The 20288-nt window shown below is 50.1% G+C and overlaps 1 protein-coding gene across 2 annotated transcripts in view; it reads left to right on the top strand.

Annotated features, from left to right (window-relative positions):
- Window positions 1-11126, top strand: part of PGPEP1 (pyroglutamyl-peptidase I) — a 28824-nt gene extending 17698 nt beyond the window's left edge. For both annotated transcript variants that reach the window (XM_086698577.1, XM_086698578.1), the window contains 2 exons: window positions 2510-2742; window positions 6681-11126. In XM_086698577.1, coding sequence (XP_086554703.1) covers window positions 2510-2742; window positions 6681-6873 — 426 coding nt within the window. In that variant the 3' untranslated portion in view covers window positions 6874-11126. The remainder of the gene's footprint in view (window positions 1-2509; window positions 2743-6680) is intronic.
- Window positions 11127-20288: the final 9162 nt, after the last annotated feature.

Below are 20288 nucleotides of genomic sequence, written 5' to 3'. Positions count from 1 at the left end.
CCCAGAGTCCATGGCTGATTCTCACTGGCCACCGGGGTCCCCTGCCAGTCCCTGAGCCAATCACTATGGCTGGGGGTTGGAGGGAGGAATGCTCTGATTCGTGAAGCCTGGTCACATGCCTCCTCTGGTGGCTAGTGGGTGGTCTCACCTCTCTCCGAACCTCTTGAAAGGGGGTTCCACGAGGGGACAATGAATACGGGAGGGAGCTGTGATGTGGTGTAATGGAGGCCAGACAAGAAGGAGCCACACTCTCCCACCACAGACACACGTGACTCCAAGGGGTCAGGAGTGGAAGCTGCCTGGGAAGTTACCTGGGTGGTGTCTCTGATAAGTGAGGTAACTGGTCACCCGTGGGCGCCCCACCCAGCTTCCCACACTAGCCTGCCTTGCAGATTTTCCAGGGCCGTCCAGTGGAAACTTCCTTCCTAATGAGCCCTCCTGTCGAGTCTCAAGTGGACTTTGTCCCTTGTGAGAGGGGGACCTGGAGGCTTAGTGAGACGTGACCAAAGGTTCTGTCAATGGACATTTTCTTCTGCTTTTTCTTTAAAAACTTTTTTAAATGTTTATTTATTTCTGAGAGAGAGAGAGTGAGAGACAGAGCATGAGCGGGGGGAGGGGCAGAGAGAGAGGGAGACACAGAATCTGAAGCAAGCTCCAGGCTCTGAGCAGTCAGCACAGAGCCCGACGCGGGGCTCGAACTCACGGACTGCGAGATCGTGACCTGAGCCGAAGTCGGACGCTTAACCGACTGAGCCACCCGGGCATCCCTCTTCTGCTTTTTCTGTGCAGTCCTGCCTTTTTCTAGTTAAACAAATAAAAATACCCTAAAGCATGAACATGTTTTGAAAAATTTTTCCGACCGTAGAGAATCACCCCTGCCTGGTTAAGTGGCACCATGATTATTGCCATTTTATCACTCACACACGTATCTGCACACACGCGTGTGCATGTATGTTAGTATGCACACGCATGTGCTGTTTCAACAACCTGCGTGGACTGGGCTCCTGCGGCTGCTATAAGAACTGGCCGTAAACTTCGAACCACAGAAATGTAGTCTCACGTTTCTGGAGGCACAGAAATCCAAAGTCAAGGCCTCAGCAGCTATACTCTCTCTCAGGGGAGGGTCATTTGGGGTCTCTTCCAGCTTCTCCCTCTGTGGTCACGTGGGCTTCTCCTCCTCTCTGTCTCTGGCTTTTCTTCACGTGTCTCTTTTACGGACATTTGTCATTGGATTTGCGGCCCACCCAGATAATCCAGGAAGATCTCGTCAAGAGATCCTTTACTCACATCGATAAAGACCCTTTTTCCAAATGAGGTCACAGTCGCGATTTCCAGGCAATTAGGACAGGGCTCTTTTTTTTTTTCACATGTGAGGGTATCACCTTGCAGCTCATTATACAACAGCTGCTGCTTTGTTTTCCCATTCACCAATATTCAATTTATGGAACTCCAGATAGGACAGTGCCAGATGTGGGGCGTCCGGTAGTGAATCAACTAACCTTGTGACTCCAAAGAGTTAGATTCTCCAGCATTATGGCCCATTAGACATCATCACTCCCTTCTGCTGGACACTTTACATCTTCTACTAGCCACACTTAAAAGATATAAGAACAGGGGCGCCTGGGTGGCTCAGTCAGTTGAGCGTCCGACTTCAGCTCAGGTCGTGATCTCACGGTCCATGAGTTCGAGCCCCGCGTCGGGCTCTGTGCTGACGGCTCAGAGCCTGGAGCCTGCTTCAGATTCTGTGTCTCCCTCTCTCTCTGCCCCTCCCCTGCTCATGCCCTTTCTCTCTCTCTTTCAGGAATAAACATTTTAAAAGTTTAAAAAATAAAAAAAATAAATAAATGTTTATATATTTTCTTACAGTGCCCTCTCTGGGTGTAAGCATATACACAAATAATAAGTAATAGTTGAAATTCGACTGTACTTAATCTGGTGTCCTGCTTGTTATAAATATTTTGTTGTGAGCATTTTATTAGGTAGGTCATTAAAAATCCTCCCTTATATCACGTTAACGGCTGGGTAGATTTTAGTAATTGACATGACTGCCCTCCTATTATTATTCTAGTGCCTTGATACCTTTTTCTCATTTTTATGCAAAACCCTGACATGATCACTGACAGGTTATTACCTCTTTCGCTTCGATCCCTGAAAGTTACACCATGTCTTTTGCATTTGGCAATATGTCTTGAAGGTCATCCTGTATAGAACTGCTCTTGGCATGTTAACTCCGTAACGTATCCAGCCAACCCCCTCCTAACGGCTAAGGAGGTTGTTTCTGGTATTTGATTGTATTAACACAGTTGCAATGAACACCCTTGCATGTTTTACAGCCTTGCGTGTTTCGCTCGGCCTATACCTTTGTGTGGGGCCGACTGTGTGGTCTATTCCAGCAGCAAGAGGCCAGAAAGGACGTAACTCCAGGCAGAGCCCCGAGAGGATGCTGTCCTCTCCTGCACCTGGGGTGGGGGGGACCCCCAGTCTCATGGCCCTGCCCATCTGTCTGCAGCTCGTGGTGCATGTGGGGGTGTCGGGCATGGCGACCGCGGTCACACTGGAGAAGTGCGGGCATAACAAGGGCTACAAGGGGCTGGACAACTGCCGCTTCTGCCCCGGCTCCCAGTGCTGCGTGGAGGACGGGCCCGAAAGCATTGACTCCATCATCGACATGGATGCTGTGTGTAAGAGGGTCACCACGCTGGGCCTGGATGTGTCAGTGACCATCTCCCAAGATGCCGGCAGGTAGGGCACCTTGGGGTGATTGCGAGCAGTGGTTTCCCTCCTCCACCGGCCCAGGCTGGCGTTGAACAAGCCAAGTGCGTTGACTTTGGCCTCTGTGGGCTGAGCACTCACCGTTCACGAGGCTCGGAGCTAAGTACGTGCACGTAACAGGTGCCACGGATTCTGCTTCTGGGACTCATTATGTGTGGATCTGCCCACCTCTCCCCTGCTCTGGGTGTTAGCATCTGCCACCTGGACGCTGCTGCCCCGGCCGCCTCCCTGGTGTCCCTCCCTCCACCTCTGCCCCGGCCCTGAGGGTCCTCTTCCTCCAAGCGGTTGGTTTCTGTTTGTGTTTTCTCTGGCTGTTGTAACAAAAACCATCACCTTGGTAGCTTAGGACAACAAAAACGTATTGTCTCCCAGTTCTGGAGGCTAGAAGTCCAAAATCAAGGTGTTGGCAACGTTTGCTCCTTCTGGAGGCCCTGAAGGGGAATCTGTTCCCTGCCTCTCTCCCGGTTTTTGGTCTGCAGGTAACCCTTGGGGTTCCTTGGCTTGTGGCCACATCACCCCGATCTTTGCCTCCGTCTCCACACGGCCTTCTTCCCTGTGTGTGTATTTACATGACCTTTTCATGAGCACATCAGTCATGGGATATAGGACCTACCTGAGGCCAGTATGATTTCATATTAGCTAACTATATCTGCAAAACCCCTATATCCAAATGAGGTTCTGGGTGAACATACGTTCCAGGCAGAAACTCTTCAGCCTCTTACAAGCTCTTTTATAAACTTAAGTCTGATGGTGTCCCCTTCCTTGCTTAATCCCTCCTGCAGCTCTCACGGCACCTAGAATAAAATCCAAGCTGTCTCCACCACCATCCATAGGTTCTGTGTGGTCTGGCCCCTGCCCACCTCTCCACTCTCATCTGCCTTCGCTCTTCTGTCCACCACTGCACATGCCAGCCACACAAGCCAGCCTCCTCCAGTTCCTCAAACACAGCACGCTCACTCTAGCCTCAGGGCCTTTGCACATGATATGGCCTCTGCCCTCATGTGCAGATCTCACCTCCCTCTGATAAGGTGTCTTTCAGGTTTTAGCTCCAGCACGTTGCTTCCTTGGAGGCGGGGGGGGGGGGGGGGGGGGCTCTGCAATCTCCTGGACCAAGTTATGTCCCCTCTGTTCAATGCCCTCTCAGCACCAGGTGTCTCCATTTCTCAACACTCTGTACACTTCTCCAGCCCAAAGGCTGGCAGATTCAGTAGACTGAATGGAGTAACCGAATTCACCATCGTTCTGTTTTTATTTTTTTTAATGTTTATCGATTTATTTATTTTGAGAGAGAGATAGCGAGCGAGCGGGGGAGGGGCAGAAGGAGAGGGACACAGAGAATCCAGAGCAGGCTCCACGCTGTCAGCGCAGAGCACGATGCGGGGCTCGAACTCACAAACCTTGCTTGAGATCACGATCCGAGCCAAAACCAAGAGTCAGACGCTTAACTGCCTGAGCCACCCAGACGCCCCCATCACTCTGTTTTTTAAAACTAATTCCAAATGGCACAGATAATTCCAGACTATATTCTCATGTGTTCCCACTGGGAAAAATTATCTTGCCCTCTTTCCTTCTCCCTAGCGATCCCTCTGTTAAAGCTGAGACTTAAATTGTAAAACTTCCTATGCACCGACACCTTTCCGTTAGACGGGTAACCCTTGAACGACATGGGGGTAGGGCTGCCGATCACCCCCCTGCATACAAAATTTGCATAACATTTGACTCCCCCCACCCCTGCCAAACTTTACTACTGTTAGACCACTGTTGACCAGAAGCCTTACTGATACTTACTGATAACATAAACAGTTGATTAACACACATTTTGTATGTTATGTGTGTGTGTGTGTGTGTGTGTGTGTGTGCTGTATTCTTACAATAAAGTAAGTTAGAGAAAAGAAAATGTTATTAAGAAATTCATAAGGAGGGGCTCCAGGCTGGCTCAGTCAGTAGGCTGTGTGACTCTTGATCTCGGGGTAGTGGGATTAGGCCCCCACGTTGGGTATAGAGCTTACATTAAAAAAAAAAAAAAAATCAGGGGCGCCTGGGTGGCTCAGTCGGTTGAGCGTCCAACTTCAACTCAGGTCACGTTCTTGCAGTTCGTGAGTTCGAGCCCCGCGTCGGGCTCTGTGCTAACAAACAGCTCAGAGCCTGGAGCCTGCTTCCGATTCTGTATCTCTCTCTCTCTCCCCCTCCCCCGGTCGTGTTATGCCTCTTTCTGTCTCTCAAAAATAAGTAAATGTTAAATTTTTTTTTTTTTTAAATCATAAGGAAATGGGAGCTAGCCCAAGTGTCCACTGATTGATGAGTGGAGAAAGAAGATACACACACACACACACACACACACACACACACACACACACACACTGGGATATTATTCAGCCATAAAAAGAATGAAATGTTGCCCTTTGCAACTCCACGGATGGAGCTAGAGAGTATGATGCTCAGCAAGATAAACCAGTCAGAGAAAGACAAATCCCATGTGATTGCACTCATATGTGGAATTTAAGAAACAAATGAGCAAAGGGGAAAAAAAGAGAGAGAGAGAGAGAGGCAAACCGAGAAACAGACTCTTAACTACAGAGAACACCCCAGTGGTGCCCAGAGGGGAGGGGTGGGGGTGGGTGAAGTCGGTGATGGGGAGCAGTGAGGGCACTTGTCATGACGAGCACCAGGGGTTGTCTGCAACTGTTGAATCACTATATCGTACACCTAAAACTAGTATCACACTGTATGTTAACTAACCGGAATTAAAGTGAAAACAAACAACAACCACAAAAGAAAACCATAAGGAAAAGAAAATGCATTTACGGCACTGGGCTTACTGGAAAAAAACCCTTGTGTAAGGGGACCCTTGCAGTTCAAAGCCATGTTGTTCAGGGATCGAGGGTACGTGAACACTTGGTCCTCCAGTTTAGGCTTTTGTCCTATTTTGTTTTGCTTTTATGCGGCTGGGGTTATGTGATGTGTATGTTCTTGAGATGTCCCTTCGTCGGTTTCACTCGTGGGCACGCAGCACGGGTCTTGGTGGATTCTCCGTTTCCCTCTGGATCCACCATGTACCTTGTAGATGGCTGCATAGTATTCCTTTGTGTGGATGAGCCGATTTATTAAGCCACTCTTCAGTCAGCGGACGTTTAGATTGCGCCCTGGCTTGTTTGGGCTGCTACAACCAAATACCACATACTGGGCGGCTTATAAACAACAGAAAGTAATTGCTTACACTTTTGGAGGCTGGGAAGTTGAAGATCAAGGCACCGGTCCGGTCCTGTTCTAATGAAGACCTCCCTCTGGGCTGCAGCCCCCTTAGTGCTGCAGCAGGAGGAGGGAGATAGCTCTCTGGGGTCTCTTTTATAAGGGCCCTAACCCCATGCACGAGGGGCTTTCACGTCCCAAAGGCCCCACCTCTTAAGACTATCACATCGGGAGTTAGGGGCTTCAATAGTGAATTTGAGGCTGGACATTCAGACCGGGGCAGGTTACTTCCCATTTTTTGACTTTTCTACTTAACAATGCAGCAAATGCCTTGTTGGTCTTTCCTGTGCCCTCATGCCAATGGCTTCTGAAGATAGATTCCAAAAACCAGAAATAATATGTCACGAAGTCTGGGCATTTGTGATATACTAGCCTGCCCAATTTTCCCCCTGGGGCAATTTGCATCGCCACTGGTAGCATTTCATACTGCCTCCTTCCTCACATACACACCAGCACACGAGGTTATCGGGGTTTTTCATTTTTGCCAGCCTGGGGAGGGTGAAGCAGTCGGTGTTCCATCCTGTGGCTTTCTGGCGAGGTTGGGGGTCTTACGGTAGATCTGGATGGAGGCTGTCCTGTTAGTCTGTGTACTGACTCTCTGACCCTGTTTTGGTCTCCCTTCTGCCACCCCCCCCCAACCGCCATGCCCTGCAACGTAGGTACCTCTGCGATTTCACCTACTACACCTCTCTGTACCAGAGTCATGGCCGCTCAGCCTTCGTTCACGTGCCCCCGCTGGGCAAGCCGTACAACGCAGACCAGCTGGGCAGGGCGCTGCGGGCCATCATCGAGGAGATGCTGGACGTCCTGGAGCAGTCAGAAGGCAAAATCAACTGTCGCCACAAACACTGAGAGCCTCTTAGGCCTCCCAAGACCTCGTCCCACTAGGGACCCTGGGAGGGACAGCTGCCTTCTGGGGCCTGGCCAAGGAGGATACGCCTGACAGCTGGGGATCTGATTTGGATCAATATTCCGACTTACACACCTCTTCCTTTTTCTCCGCAAAAGGGCTGGTCGATTTGCAAGGGGTGGCTGAGGATTTTTCCTCTATTGCCCTTTGCTTTAGGGGACACCGCCACGGTGGCCGGGAAGCCCGTGGGTCCCCATCTCCACGGGGAATCCTGGCCGAGTGGATCTCTGCTCTTTGATCCCGCAGCTGGGGCCCCCTGTTCACCTGCCTGTCTAAGTCTCCGGTGAAGGGATTCCGGTGTGTTCCCCCCCCCCCCCCGTCCATGACTGGTTTTTCCCAAACTTAAAAACTCCTTGAAATGTCTTTGTCCTGATTCATGTCCCAACAGCCTGGACAGCCCTGGAAAGGGCTGCCTTGGGATATGGCAGGGGCTTTTTTTTTTTTTTTCTTTCTCCTCTCTCTCTCTCTCTCTCTCTCTCTCTCTCTCTGTCTCTCTTACTCTGGAGCGGGGCTGCCGGTGGAAAGCAGACCTTGTCATTTTGACATGCACATGACTTTTTTTTTTTTTTTTTAATGTGTAAAAATTTATAGCAGCTGCAAACCCACCCCACACCTGGCCTGGATTTTTGCGGACTTGGTGCTGGGGACCAGCTTACTGCTCTCCTCGTGGCGGTGGGGGCAGAATGGGGCCTGGGGGCCGGAGTTTGCCGAAATCCTTGTGTGCTGGCGTGTTTGAGCACGAGGGTGGCGAAGCAGCCAGGGGGCTTTTGTGTAGATGGTTTTGGAGCCGCGCCCAGGACTCAGGAGTAAATTTTGATCTCACTCCCTGGCAGCTTTGAACTTGCCAGCCGGGGATGAGAGTAACGCCACCCAGCTGGACCTTGATTACCGGTCAGAGGGAGAGAACGACCACAGCAGTCAGGAAGCCAACTGAGGAAAACACCCATTCGGGAAGGGATCTACTACTTTGGGGGACTGTGTGGTTTTATCATGGCCCTAAGTGTGAGGTGTGCTGGAATCTGATGCCGTGTTGGAGCGTGTCGGTGTTTCCCAGCATGCAGTTCTTTTGAAAACAGATGAGGGTTTTGCTTTGTTTTGTGTTGTTTTGTTTTCTTCAACCTTCACCTTCTTCCCCTCTTGTTCCGATGGCCAGGGGAGGTCCTGCCTCTGCTGAGCTGCTGTGTCGCTGGGAAACCGGGTTGATGGGTTTCTGAGTTAAATGCATGTTCGGAGTCCTGGGTTTCCTCTGGATGGGGGAGTGGAGAGAAGTGGGTGACTTGGGGCCGGCACTTGGCAATGGGTGTGGACTATGGCTGGCAGGTTGAAATGATTGGGACTCTTTCTCCATGCCCGCCTGCCTTCTACCAGAAATGTCCCTTTCGCGTCCCCAGTCTGAGTTTGTAGTCTCCCGAGAAATCTGCAGCGTGGGATTCTGTGAGCAGAAATTGCGGCTCTTCCGAATATGGGGAGCTCGAGGCTCATGGGTTAGCTCGGTTCCCCAAAGGTCCGATCTGCAGGTGTCGGAGGAGGAAACGAATCCAGGCAAGATGGGGAGGGAAGGGGTGGGGCGTTCCTGGAGATGAGCCACGTCTGTGCTTAGCTGGATACCCACTGGAACCCAGACTCACCATCCCCAAACTCCGCATTTCCATCCTTCTTTTGTCTTCATTTTGCCTCTCTGTGTGAAGCACCGCGTGATTCAGAAAGTTAGAGGTATAACTTATTGTCCGATCATTGTTGAGTGTACGTATGTCATTTTTGTGTTCTGGCAATGGTTTTAGATTTTCTCATCCAGCCCAGCTGGAATCCTCTCCTTGTCCACGATGCAGAGCATTTCGCTCATTCTTATTTAATCAGACAACCATTGGACATTTCACCCACTTCCTGCCAGCTCTTTGATCATCCAGTTTGGGGCAGACTCACCTGTTCCCTCCGTGGCGTGTCTGTCCGCATTTATCGGGCCTTGGACTAAAATGTCCTTGTGTGAGAAGGGAGGACCAAGCCCCGTTCTTCCTCCCTCATCATTTGCGGAGTCTCAGGGGGAGGGGGGCACGCAGAATGGGGCAGGGGGATGGCTCTGTGAAGTGGCTTAGCCGCATGTGGAGGGGAGATGCTGAGAGGTGGGTGCAGCGGGTGTTAGTGGCAGAAAGATGGGCAGAGGGATGTGGTGGGAAGGCTGTTGGGGGAATCTTGTAGGGTCAGTGGGGAGGCGCCTCTCCCTGGGCCCCCATGGCGGGGTGCCGAGGTGGGGGATGGGGACAGCAACAGTCATCTGGGTGTCTGGTGATGGCATGTCCTTTAAGGTGCCAGAGCCTCTGCACCTCATACCTTTCTTCTTCTCTCAGCCCCTTTGGCTCCCCCCTCCTCACCAAAAAGAAGGTCAGTGGTATGTACTTGAGGGTGTAGCTTGAAAAAGAAACAAGAAGGCGTGGTTGGAGAGAAGGAAAGGTGGTAAGAAGCAGGAATTTGAGTCGGTGGCCTGGGTTTGTACCACCTGGCCCGCCTGGTCTGGTCAAGGAACAGCCAAAGGTCCCTTGGCCACTGGGAGAGACAGGGCCAGGTGGGGGACAGAGGTCAGGGCCAGGTGGGGGGGATGGAGGTCATGGCTTCCCGGGTGGTGCCAGGTCTTTGGGGGAAATGTCAGATTGCAATAGTTTCAGCAAGGCAAAGAGTTTTCAGCTGCCTTGCTCTTTGCTGGCACAGTGACTTCTGGAACAGAAAGGGCCTGCTCAGGGGGATGGCAGGAAAAGTAGATTCAGGATGCCTTTTTGTTGTCTTAGAAGTTTCTGCCAGGAAGCCAGGCCCGCTGGGGTGTGTGTGTGTGTGTGTGTGTGTGTGTGTGTGTGCACCCGCATGCCTGTGTCCCCCGAGGGCGACTGGGCCAGGGAGGGGAGCTGCTCCTGGAAATCCGCCCACCCCACCAGCCTCTGTTCTGCTGCCACTGTCTAGACTGTTGACCTTTGACCTCTCCACCCCTTGGAGTGTTTAAACCCAAAAGTCCCCTCTGGGGAGAGTGGGACAAAGCCCCATTCTTCTCCATGGCCCCAGCCTCCACCCCGAGACCCTCGAAAGCGCACGTGTGAGCCTGCAGCGGGTGTGGGGACGTTGGTGGTCATACAGGCGGAGGCAGGCCACCGCGTTGCCAGGTGGCTCCTCGTGGCCACGAATCCCCCACTATATCCATTGACTCCGGGAAGCCGAAAAGGGCTTTTGTTTTTATATCCCAGAGTGCATTTCCCTTCCCCAGGCACAAGTGCCTCAAAAGGGCCTGGGCCTGCTGGCTGGGAGGGAGAACATCTCTATTTTTGTGGTGAGGAAGCACATTAAAGGCCGCGGACCCCCTCACACCCATGGCAGCATGGCTCTTTGGGGTGGGAGGCCATTTGCTGACATCCACATCTCGGGTGGATGCTGAACATTTCTGCTAAGAGACTCTGTCCTCCAGTTCATGGGCAGTTGTCACAAGCTGAGTGTCGCGGGCTCCCAGGTCTCTGGGGGACCTGTTCCAGCCCTGAGCTGCTCCTCCTGCCAAACCCATTTCTCCCCCTCTCTCTCCTCACCAAGCCTTCCTTTCAGCTGCCTGGAGACCCACAGAAGTGCCTGCCTCTCTAATAAACACGGGGCACAGAGAAAGGGGACGAGATGAGAAAGAGAGAAGTAACCCCAGGCTCTGGACCCCAGGGCCCAGGCCAGGGTCACCGGAGCCACTTGCAGAGGTGGGGTCTGGAGCGAGTGACTTTTGTGACTGACACACTTTGTCTCCAGGAAATCACAGAGAAAGCCAGTTTGGAATTGGGCTCTGTGCTTCCCGGGCGTGTGGCATCCCCAGATGCCAAGGAAGCTACATCGGGATCTTGGGAAGCAGACTTGGCTTTTGCCTGCCCTAGGGGTACCTGGCATGTTTCTGGGGCTCCGTTAACATCTCAGGTTTCTATCTCATCCTGTATCTCTCTTTAGGAAAAACCTTTCCCACCGAAGGTAACTGCATTTTCTGTCCCCCAAGGTGGGCCTGGCCCCTGCACCCTCAGGGTGGCTTCTCCCTGACCCCCAGAGTTCCTGTGAGTGCCTTGTCCGAAACCCTTCTGGCTGGGACCCCTGGCTGGGGAGGGGTCTGTCGGACTTTGCTGGGGGCTGGGCTCTGGGACACCCCAATCTTGACACCCCAGAAAGCAAATAAAACAGTTGAAATATGTGATTTCTCGTGTGTCTTTGTGAGACGTTAGCAGCCACCAGGGTCATCCCCAGCCTGAGGGTATCAGTGGGCACAGGGGGCTCTGACTCACTGGGATTTCTGTCCTTGGTGCCCACTTTGTGGCGGCTGTTGTGAGTGTGCTGAGTGGATAATGATGAGGGGGTTTCTGTACAGAATGGTCTCCCTCCTCACAACCCAATGCCTCTGTTCTGATGCACAGAGAGATCAAGTAACTTGCCTACTGTCCCACAGCAAGGGGGTGTGGTGGTGCTGGGGTTTGAGTCATGATCGTTTAGACTCCTGGCGTGTGCAATATTCCCACTCACAACTCTGTGGTGGGGTGCCATTACGACCTTTCACAGATGGGGAAACTGAGGCTCTGACAGGTGAAGCCGCTTGTCATGGCCAGGGAGAGGAGATGCAGGAAAGTGAACCCAGGCCAGCTTCTCTGGCACTGAGTAGTTTGAACCAGAGACAGGGCTTGGTCATTCCCCTATGTCTGTCCTCGGAAGGAATGAAGCCACTCCAGGGTCAGGGGCTTTCAAAGAATAGATTTAAAAAATTTTTTTTCCTAATGTGTGTTTTATTTATTTTTGAGAGACAGAGACAGAGCACCAGCTGGGGAGGGGCAGAGAGCGAGGGAGACACGGAATCCGAGGCAGGCTCCAGGCTCTGAGCTGTCAGCACAGAGCCCCGCGCGGGGCTCGAACTCACAAATGGTGAGATCATGACCTGAGCCAAAGTTGGACGCTTAACCGACCAACTGAGCCACCCAGGCTCCCCCAAAGAATAGATTTTTGAAACCAAAAGGACATGTCTTGGGGGATGTTGGCCCCGGGGGAGGGGGCACCTCCTTGTAGTCCCTGAGGACACAGGACTTTGCACCCTCAGAGGAAGTGTCCTCTGCACCCAGCACAGCTCCAGGCGTTTAATACATGTGCAGTAAACTACAGGGGGAGGTGGGAAAGGGGTGAGGGCTCAGTGTTCTATCTCGAGGCCAGCAGGGGGCGCAAGGAGGCGCCGGAGTCTCCCGGGAGCGGAAGACAAGCCCCGGAAGGCCAGCTTCCTTCTCTAGCCCAGGCCCTCACACCACCTGCTCCTTACCGCTGGAGCCCTGTCTCCCTGTGGCTACATCGGTCACTTATGAAGTGCCTACTGTGCATTGGTGCCTGGGCTGGGGACACACCAGGGATCCAGCAGTTTCCAGGCTGGGAGTACGGTGCGGGGGATCCGGCAGTGATGGGGGACATACAGGGAGCTGAACGGTCAAGGCATATGAGGGGAGGCTCATTAGAGGGTAAGGCTTGGAGAAGTCTCTGTTGGCCCCATTCAATAGTTTCCGTCAGCTCTCGCCTGGACATTCTCAGTCTTACTTGGAGATCAGGGGCTTGGACGATGGGGTTTTGGGGTGACGGGGAGTTCAGAGCTGACAGCCAAGAAAGAATTCTTGAAGATATCTTTGGTGCAAAAAAGGGGATTTTATTAAACCACGGGGACAGGACCCGTGGGCAGAAAGAGCTGTACTGAGATCGTGATGGGTAACTCATTATAGACCTTCGGGTTGGGAGGGGGTTAGGGATAGAGCAAATCTCTAAGGTATTTTGGAAGCAAGGTTTCCAGGGCCTGGAGGGCCTCGGTGTTGTTTGGAAAACGTCATTTGTTACCGATTAGTAAAACCTCAGTCATGAGACCCTTCAGATGTATGTCAGAGGGCCGTATGCTTGGAGTATGATGGCCAGCATCTATCTTGGGGGAGTTGAGATAAAGGAAGTCTCCAAAGGAATTTTTATGTGTTTAAGGAGACTCACAGGATCCTGGGGGGTCAGGATAATGTTAAGCCAAGATTGTCTTTTGCCCCCAGCCAAGTGTCATCGTCGAGGCAGCTGAGCTCCTAGAGGAAGGTCGCTCTGCCTGTTTCAAGGACTCGTCAATGGGCCGTAGGCAGTAAGGGAATTTCATTTTTCCTTAGTTTGCCTTAGTTTCCCACATCACCACGGCAAGCACATAAACCCCTTTCCTTTGTTCTTGGGTAGCCGGGAGTGTCCAAGGAATATCACACATGTCCCACCAGAGCAAGGGGGGTTGCTAGCCTGTACTTTGCCCTTGGCTTGCATTATGCTCCCTCACCATTGGACACCAGTCTCATCCTTCTCGTCCACCTGATTCTGGGGATCTGCTGGGGGCCCCTCCCCATCTCTCATGCCCTCCATGGCTCTCTTGTGCTTCCAGGAGAAAGCCTGACTCCTCTGCTGGGCATTTGAACCTCTGTTCTCTGGTTACTACCAATCCCAAGCTATCCCCTCTGCCTGGAAGCCCTCCTGCCCCCCATTTATACCTGGAGAACTCCTATGCATCCCTCAAAACCCAAGGTCATCTTGGGACACGTTGTATGTGAAAGTCCTGGGTAGGGGTAAGGGGGGAGGGTGAAGTGCTGAGCCGGATATCCCAAAGTCCTTCCCCCACACCCTCTTTAACTTTCCTACCCCTTCCTTTCTGCACTGGCAGCTTGCCATCACGCGTTCAGCAGTTTCTACAAGGAGTGTCTCAGACCTGCCCTGACATGTCCAGGTCCCTGGAAAGGGGGAGGGGCAGGCTCAGGCTGCCCCACCACAACCACCCCCACCCCCACCCCCACCCACACACACTGTGGTCCTGATGGGGAAGGTGGGGAGGCCAAGATAGACAGAGACTCTGAGAGACTGAAAAGCAGAAATGCAGAGAGAGCCAGGGAGAGATTCAGAAACAGGCAGAGAAAATACGGGAAGTCCCTAGACATTTTCTCTTCCAAACTCCTGTGAGGACACTCAAGGGGCAGAGGGGGTCCCGAGCCAGCCAAGGAAAAGGATTTGAGGTGTTGGGTGACCTGGCTGGGTGCTGTGTGTCCCAGCCAGGCACAGGGTGCCCTGCTCTGGGCTTCGGTTTCCCCCGTGCTAACATTCACCCACCTTCATGTGGCAGGATTGTGTGTCTCTGCTCAGCCAGGGCCTGGCACCGAGTGGGTGCCCCATTAATGCCCATCGTAGCTCCCAGAACCATGACAGGAGCCAGCGCACGTGCCAACCTGGGCGCTGGAGCGCGGGGAAGGAAGGGCAGGCTCGGGGTTCCCCGGGCCAAACGTTCCGGGCAGTGAGCACGTGGGGTCCCGAAGCCTGCTGCCTCAGCTGACCCACTTCCTGCCCAGCTCAGGCTGTCCATAGCCCCCCCTCGGCCAGGAACCCGCACAGCCGGTCCCAGGGGCTGAGCTAACCACTTCCGCCCCAGGCAGCTTGGCCGGGCTGACTCACGCTCAGCTGTCCTCACCACTCCTAACCCACGGAGGGAGAGTTAATGGGGGGCAAGGGGGAGGGGCTGGCAGAGGCCCAAACCCAGAATAAGAGAGGTCAGGCTGGAAGCATCACAGAGGAGAATCATTCACCAGTCAACTTCCTGACAAATGAAAACCTGACCTTGACAAGGGAAAAAAAAAAAAGGAATAAATGGAGGGTTTTGGGTACATTAGAGTCAATCACAATTTCGTGCTTTTGGACATCAAAAAAATCCATAAAGAAATGGAAAAGACAAGCCAGGGACTGAGAGAAGATACCTGCCATGCATTTCACTGGCCAAGAATACCTTCCAGAACATATGAAGACACGCTGATGGAAGGGAAAAAAAAAAGACATATTTTTTAAATGTTTATTTAATTTGAAAGAGAGAGAGAGAGAGATCGAGCAGGGAAAGGGCAGAGAGAAAGGGAGTGAGAATCCCAAGCGGGCTCCAGCACAGAGCCTGAGGTGGGGCTCGAACTCACAAACTGTGAGATCATGACTCGAGCCAAAACCAAGAGTCAGATGCTTAACCGACTGAGCCACCCAGGTGCTCCCCAAACCACCAGATATTAAGATGGGCGGATGACATTGTTTCATGGGGCGGCCATAAGAGTTACCACAAACTGGGTGGTTTACACTTGATCTTAGCCAAAAGGCCGAGAAGCGATTGGGTGGTTTAAAGCAGCAGAAATTTATTCTTTTATTGTCTGGAGGCCAGAAGACCCAACTCAAAATGTCAGCAGGAGGCTGTGAGGGAGAATTGGTCCCAGACCCCCTCTTCTGGCTTCTGCCAGCTTCCAGCACTCCCTGATGGCCCTTGGCTGGTGGCCACATCACTCGGATCTCTGCCTCTGTCTTTATGTGGCCTTCTTATAAGACCATCAGTCATTGGATTTAGGGACCATCCTACTCCAACGTGACCTCATTTTAATGTAAATAATTACATCTGCAAAGACCCTAAAAGTCACAATCTGAGGTTCAGGTGGATGTGCATTTGGGGACACAACACTCAATGAAGTACAGACATGAACGGGCAGTTCAGGGAAGGTGAACCAGGACAACCAAAGATAGAAGCCCAACCTTAGTTGGGAGCAAAAATCACTTGGAGACCTCTCCTCACCCCTAGGGAGACTCGCAGGCAGGCTCTAGAGACAATGGGCAGAGGTCGCTGGGAGTGCACTGGTGATGGGCGTGGGAATCCGTCTGGCCACGTTAAAGAGTAATTTGGCTAGTGCAGTTGGGGATGGCTGGACCCTCCGACCTGGCCATTTTGCTGCTGGTGTGCATCCCAGAAAAACCTGAAGCGCATGTCTTCCCAGCGGCCTGGCTTATCATAACGAGGAGTGGGAGCCCAGAAAAACATAATACCGTGGCATAATACCGGGCATAATACCGTGGAGTACTATAAGCACCAAAAAAGGATGAGCCAGACTTCCAAATCTCCTGACCACGGAGTGAAGATGAGCAGGTTGCAAAGGGGGATAAACAGTGTGACACCAATGTTAATAAAGGTTTTTTTTTTTTTTTTTTTTTTTTTTTAAATTTTTTTTTTTTTCAACGTTTATTTTATTTTTGGGACAGAGAGAGACAGAGCATGAACGGGGGAGGGGCAGAGAGAGAGGGAGACACAGAATGTGAAACAGGCTCCAGGCTCTGAGCCATCAGCCCAGAGCCCGATGCGGGGCTCGAACTCACGGACCGCGAGATCGTGACCTGGCTGAAGTCGGACGCTTAACCGACTGCGCCACCCAGGCGCCCCTAAAGGGTTTTTTTTTTATTTGCATGTTTGTATTGTGGTCAAATATAGAGAGCGTAAAATGTGCTATTTTAACCATTCCTAAGTGTACCGGTCAGTGGTCCATTTACAAGGTTGCATACGCACAACACACGACCTCTACTTAATTCCAAAACTTTTCCATCAGCCCCAGACAAAAACTCTGTAACAATAATTCCTCATGCCCGTCCCTCTTCCTTTAGCCTCTGGTAATAACCTCTAATCTACTTTCGGTCTCTACGAACGCACATATTACAGATAGTGCATGTGCGTGTAATCATATAATGCTTGTCTGTCTCTGTCTAACTTATTTCACTCAGCATGTTTTCAAAGTTCATCCAAGTTGTATCATGGATCAGAACTTCATTCCTTTTTATGGCTGAGTAATATTCCATTGAGTAGCTATACCACATTTTATTGATCCTTTCAGCCAGTGAAGGATGCTTGAGTTGCTTCCACCTTTTGGCTATTGTGAATAGCGCTGCAGTGAAAATCGGTGTGTAGGATTGGTTCCAATCCCTGCTTTCAATTCATCTTAAAAAATTAATTCATTTTTGAGAGATGGAGAGAGCACGAGTGAGCGAGGGGCAGAGAGAAAGGGAGAGAGGGAGAGTGCAGAGCCCGGAGCAGGGCTCAAGCTCACCCAGTGTGGGGCTCGAACTCATGAACCGTGAGATTATGACCTGAGCCAAAGTCGGATGCTTAATGGACTGAGCCACCCAGGTGCACCCCCCGCTTTCAATTCTTTTGGATCTACACCCAGAAGTGGAATTGCTGGATCATATGGTAATTCTCTGTTTAGCCTTTTATTTATTTATTGTTTAAGTAGTCTCCATGCCCAAGATGGAGGGCACCTCACAACCCTGAGTTCAAGACCTGAGCTGAGATCAAGAGTCAGACACTTGGGGGCACCTGGGTGGTTCAGTCAGTTGATCAGCCAACTTTGGCTCAGGTCATGATCTCACAGTTTGTGAGTTTGAGCCCTGCATCAGGCTCGCTGCTGTCTGAGGAATCCATTTTGAATTGTCTATCTCCCTCTGCCCCCCGCCCCCACCTCTCAAAAAAAAAATAAATAACATTAAAAAAAATAAGAGTCAGACACTGAATCAACTGAGCCACCCAGGTGCCCCTATGTTTAGCTTTTCGAAGAACCACCAAATTGTTTTCCACAGAAGTTGCACCATTTCGCATTCCCACCAGTGGCACAAGAGGGTTCCAACTTCTCCACACCCACCCATTATTCTGATATTAGCCATGCTACTGAGTGGGAAATTGTATCTCACTGTAGTTTTCATTTGCATTTTCCTAATGACCGTTGATGTTGAGCATCTTTTTAGGCATTTATTGTCCATTTGTATATCTTTCTTGGAGGAATATCTATTCATGTCCTTTGCCCACTTTTAAATTAGATTGTCTTTTTGTTAGTGAGTTGTAGGAGTTCTTGGTATGTTTTGGATATTAAACCCTCATGAGATATAATTTGCAAAATTTTCTACCTCTCTCATGGATTCCTTGGGATTTTCTATATATAAGGGTCACGTCATTGGTGAATAGAAGTAGTTTTATCTCTTCCTTTAAAATTTAGATGCCTTTTATTTATTTTTCTTGTCTAATTGCTCTGGTTAGAACTTTCAGCATGACATTGAGTAGCAATGGTGAAGATAGACTTTCTTGTCTTGTTCCTTGTCTTAGGGGGAAAGTTTTCGCCTCTCACCATTGAGAAGGAAGTTAGCTATGGGTTTTTCATAAATGTCCTTTATGATGTGCATGAAGTTCTATCCCTAGTTTTCTGAGAGTTTTTATCACAAAAAGGTACTAGATTTTGCCAAATGCCTTTTGGCATTAATTAAGATGATCGTGTGGGGGCGCCTGGGTGGCTTTGTCGTTTAAGCATCTGACTTTGGCTCAGGTCATGATCTCACAGATTGTGAGTCTAAGCCCCGCATCAGGCTCTGTGCTGACAGCTCAGAGCCTGGAACCTGCTTCAGATTCTGTGTCTCCCTGTCTCTCTCTCTCTGCCCCTCTGCCACTCAATCTCTGTCTCTCTCTGTCTCTCTCCTTCAAAAATAAACAAACATTATGTCCACCAACTGATGAATGGATAAAGAAGATGTGGTTTATATATACAATGGAATACTACTTGGCAATGAGAAAGAATAAAATCTTTCCTTTTGCAGCAACATGGATGGAACTGGAAGGTATTACGCTAAGTGAAATAAGTCAGTCAGAGAAAGATAGAGATCATATGTTTTCACTCATATGTGGAACTTGAGAAACTTAACAGAAGACCATGGGGGAAGGGGATGGGGAAAAATAGTTACAAACAAAGAGGGAAGGAGGCAAACCATAAGAGACTCTTAAATACAGAGAACAAACTGAGGGTAGATGGGGGGAGGTGTGGGGGGAGGGTAAAACGAGTGATGAGCATTGAGGAGGGCACTTGTTGGGATGAGCACTGGGTGTTATATGTAAGCGATGAACCACGGGAATCTACCCCCAAAACCAAGAGCACATTGTACACACTGTATGTGAGCCAATTTGACAATAAATTATACTTAAAAAAAAGCAAAAGTAAACACTAAAAATTTTTTTAAAAGATGATTGTGTGATTTTTTCTGTTGTTCCATTAATATGATGTATTATGTTGATTGATTTTGTTATGTTGAACCATCCTTGCATTCTTGAGATCAATCCTACTTGGTTATGGTGTGTAATCCTTTTAATATGCTTGTTTGTTTGTTGTTGTTGTTGTTGTTTTTTGAGAAAGAGAGAGAGAGCACCCACATGTAAGTTGGGGAGGAGCAGAGCGGATGGAGAGGGAGAGAATCTCAAGGAGGCTCTGTGCCCAGCCTGGAGCTCAACGCAGGGCTCAATCTCATGACCGTGAAATCGTGACCAGAGCTGAAATCAAGAAGCAGATGCTTAACCGACTAAGCCACCCAGGCATTCCTTAATATCCTTTTGGATTTAGTTTGCTAGCTTTTGGTTTAGGAATTTTACAACTATATTCTTAAGGGATATTGATCTGTGTTTAAGGAAATACTTCAGTCCTCCTTCTTTGTTTCTCTTTCACTCTCACACAACTACCACCATACTCACACAATTTCTGCAACGCCACAATAAGCAATTTTCAGCCGGGTATCTGACAGTTTAACTCAGTTCTGACACTATCTACCTGCAGATAGTGTCAGATCCTTCCGGTTAAGGGTTTGGCCCTATAAGACTGCCCAATACTTCAGATGCCCATAGCAAGTCCAAGTTCATAGACGGGCTACAAATCAGAGGTTCCCATGACCTACACAACTCAGGACAACAGTTTACTTACTGTTTACCTGTTTATTATAAAAGGATATGATAAGGATACAGGTGAACATTCAGATGGACGAGATCTGTAGGGTAAGTATGTGGGAAGAGGCAAGGAGTTTCCATGCCTTCTCTGGGTACACCACTTTCCCAGCATTTCCACATGTTCACCAACCCGGAAGCTCTCTGAACCCCGTACTTTTGGGATTTTTATGGAGGCTTCATCACGTAGGCATGATAAATCATTAACTCCATTTACAGCCCCTCTCCCCTTTCTGAAGAATAGGGGGTGTGGCTGAAAATTCCAAACTTCTAATCATGGCTTGGCCTTTCTGGTGACCAGTCCCCATCCAAGAGCCCACCCAGAGTTGCCTCATTACAACAAAAGACACTCCTATCGCCCAGGAAATTCCGAGGGTTTTAGGAGCCCTGTGCCAGGAATTAGGGTCAAAGACCAAATATTATAACAAAAGATGCTCCTTGTGTTTTTATCACTTAGGAAATTACAAAGACTTCAGGGGCTCTATGCCAGGAACCAGGGCAGAGACCAATACGTATTTTTTCTATTCCCTCGCAGTCTGTAATTTTCTTTTCTTATAACGTATTTATCAGTCTTTATTATCAGGGTAATGCTGGTTTCATTGTAAGTGTTGCTTCCTCTTCCATTTTTTGGAAGAGTTAGATAAGAATTGGTGTTATGGTTGAACCTTGAACAACATGGATTTGAACTGCACAGGTGTATACATGGATTTTTTTTTTGATAAATACAGTGTGGGACTG

Source organism: Puma concolor, chromosome A2, assembly GCF_028749965.1.
Source record: "Puma concolor isolate L17-30 chromosome A2, mPumCon1.1.hap2, whole genome shotgun sequence".
NCBI classification, from domain to species: Eukaryota; Metazoa; Chordata; class Mammalia; order Carnivora; family Felidae; genus Puma; species Puma concolor.
Note: the sequence above shows the minus strand (reverse complement) of the source record. Positions and strands in the feature narration are given on the sequence as shown.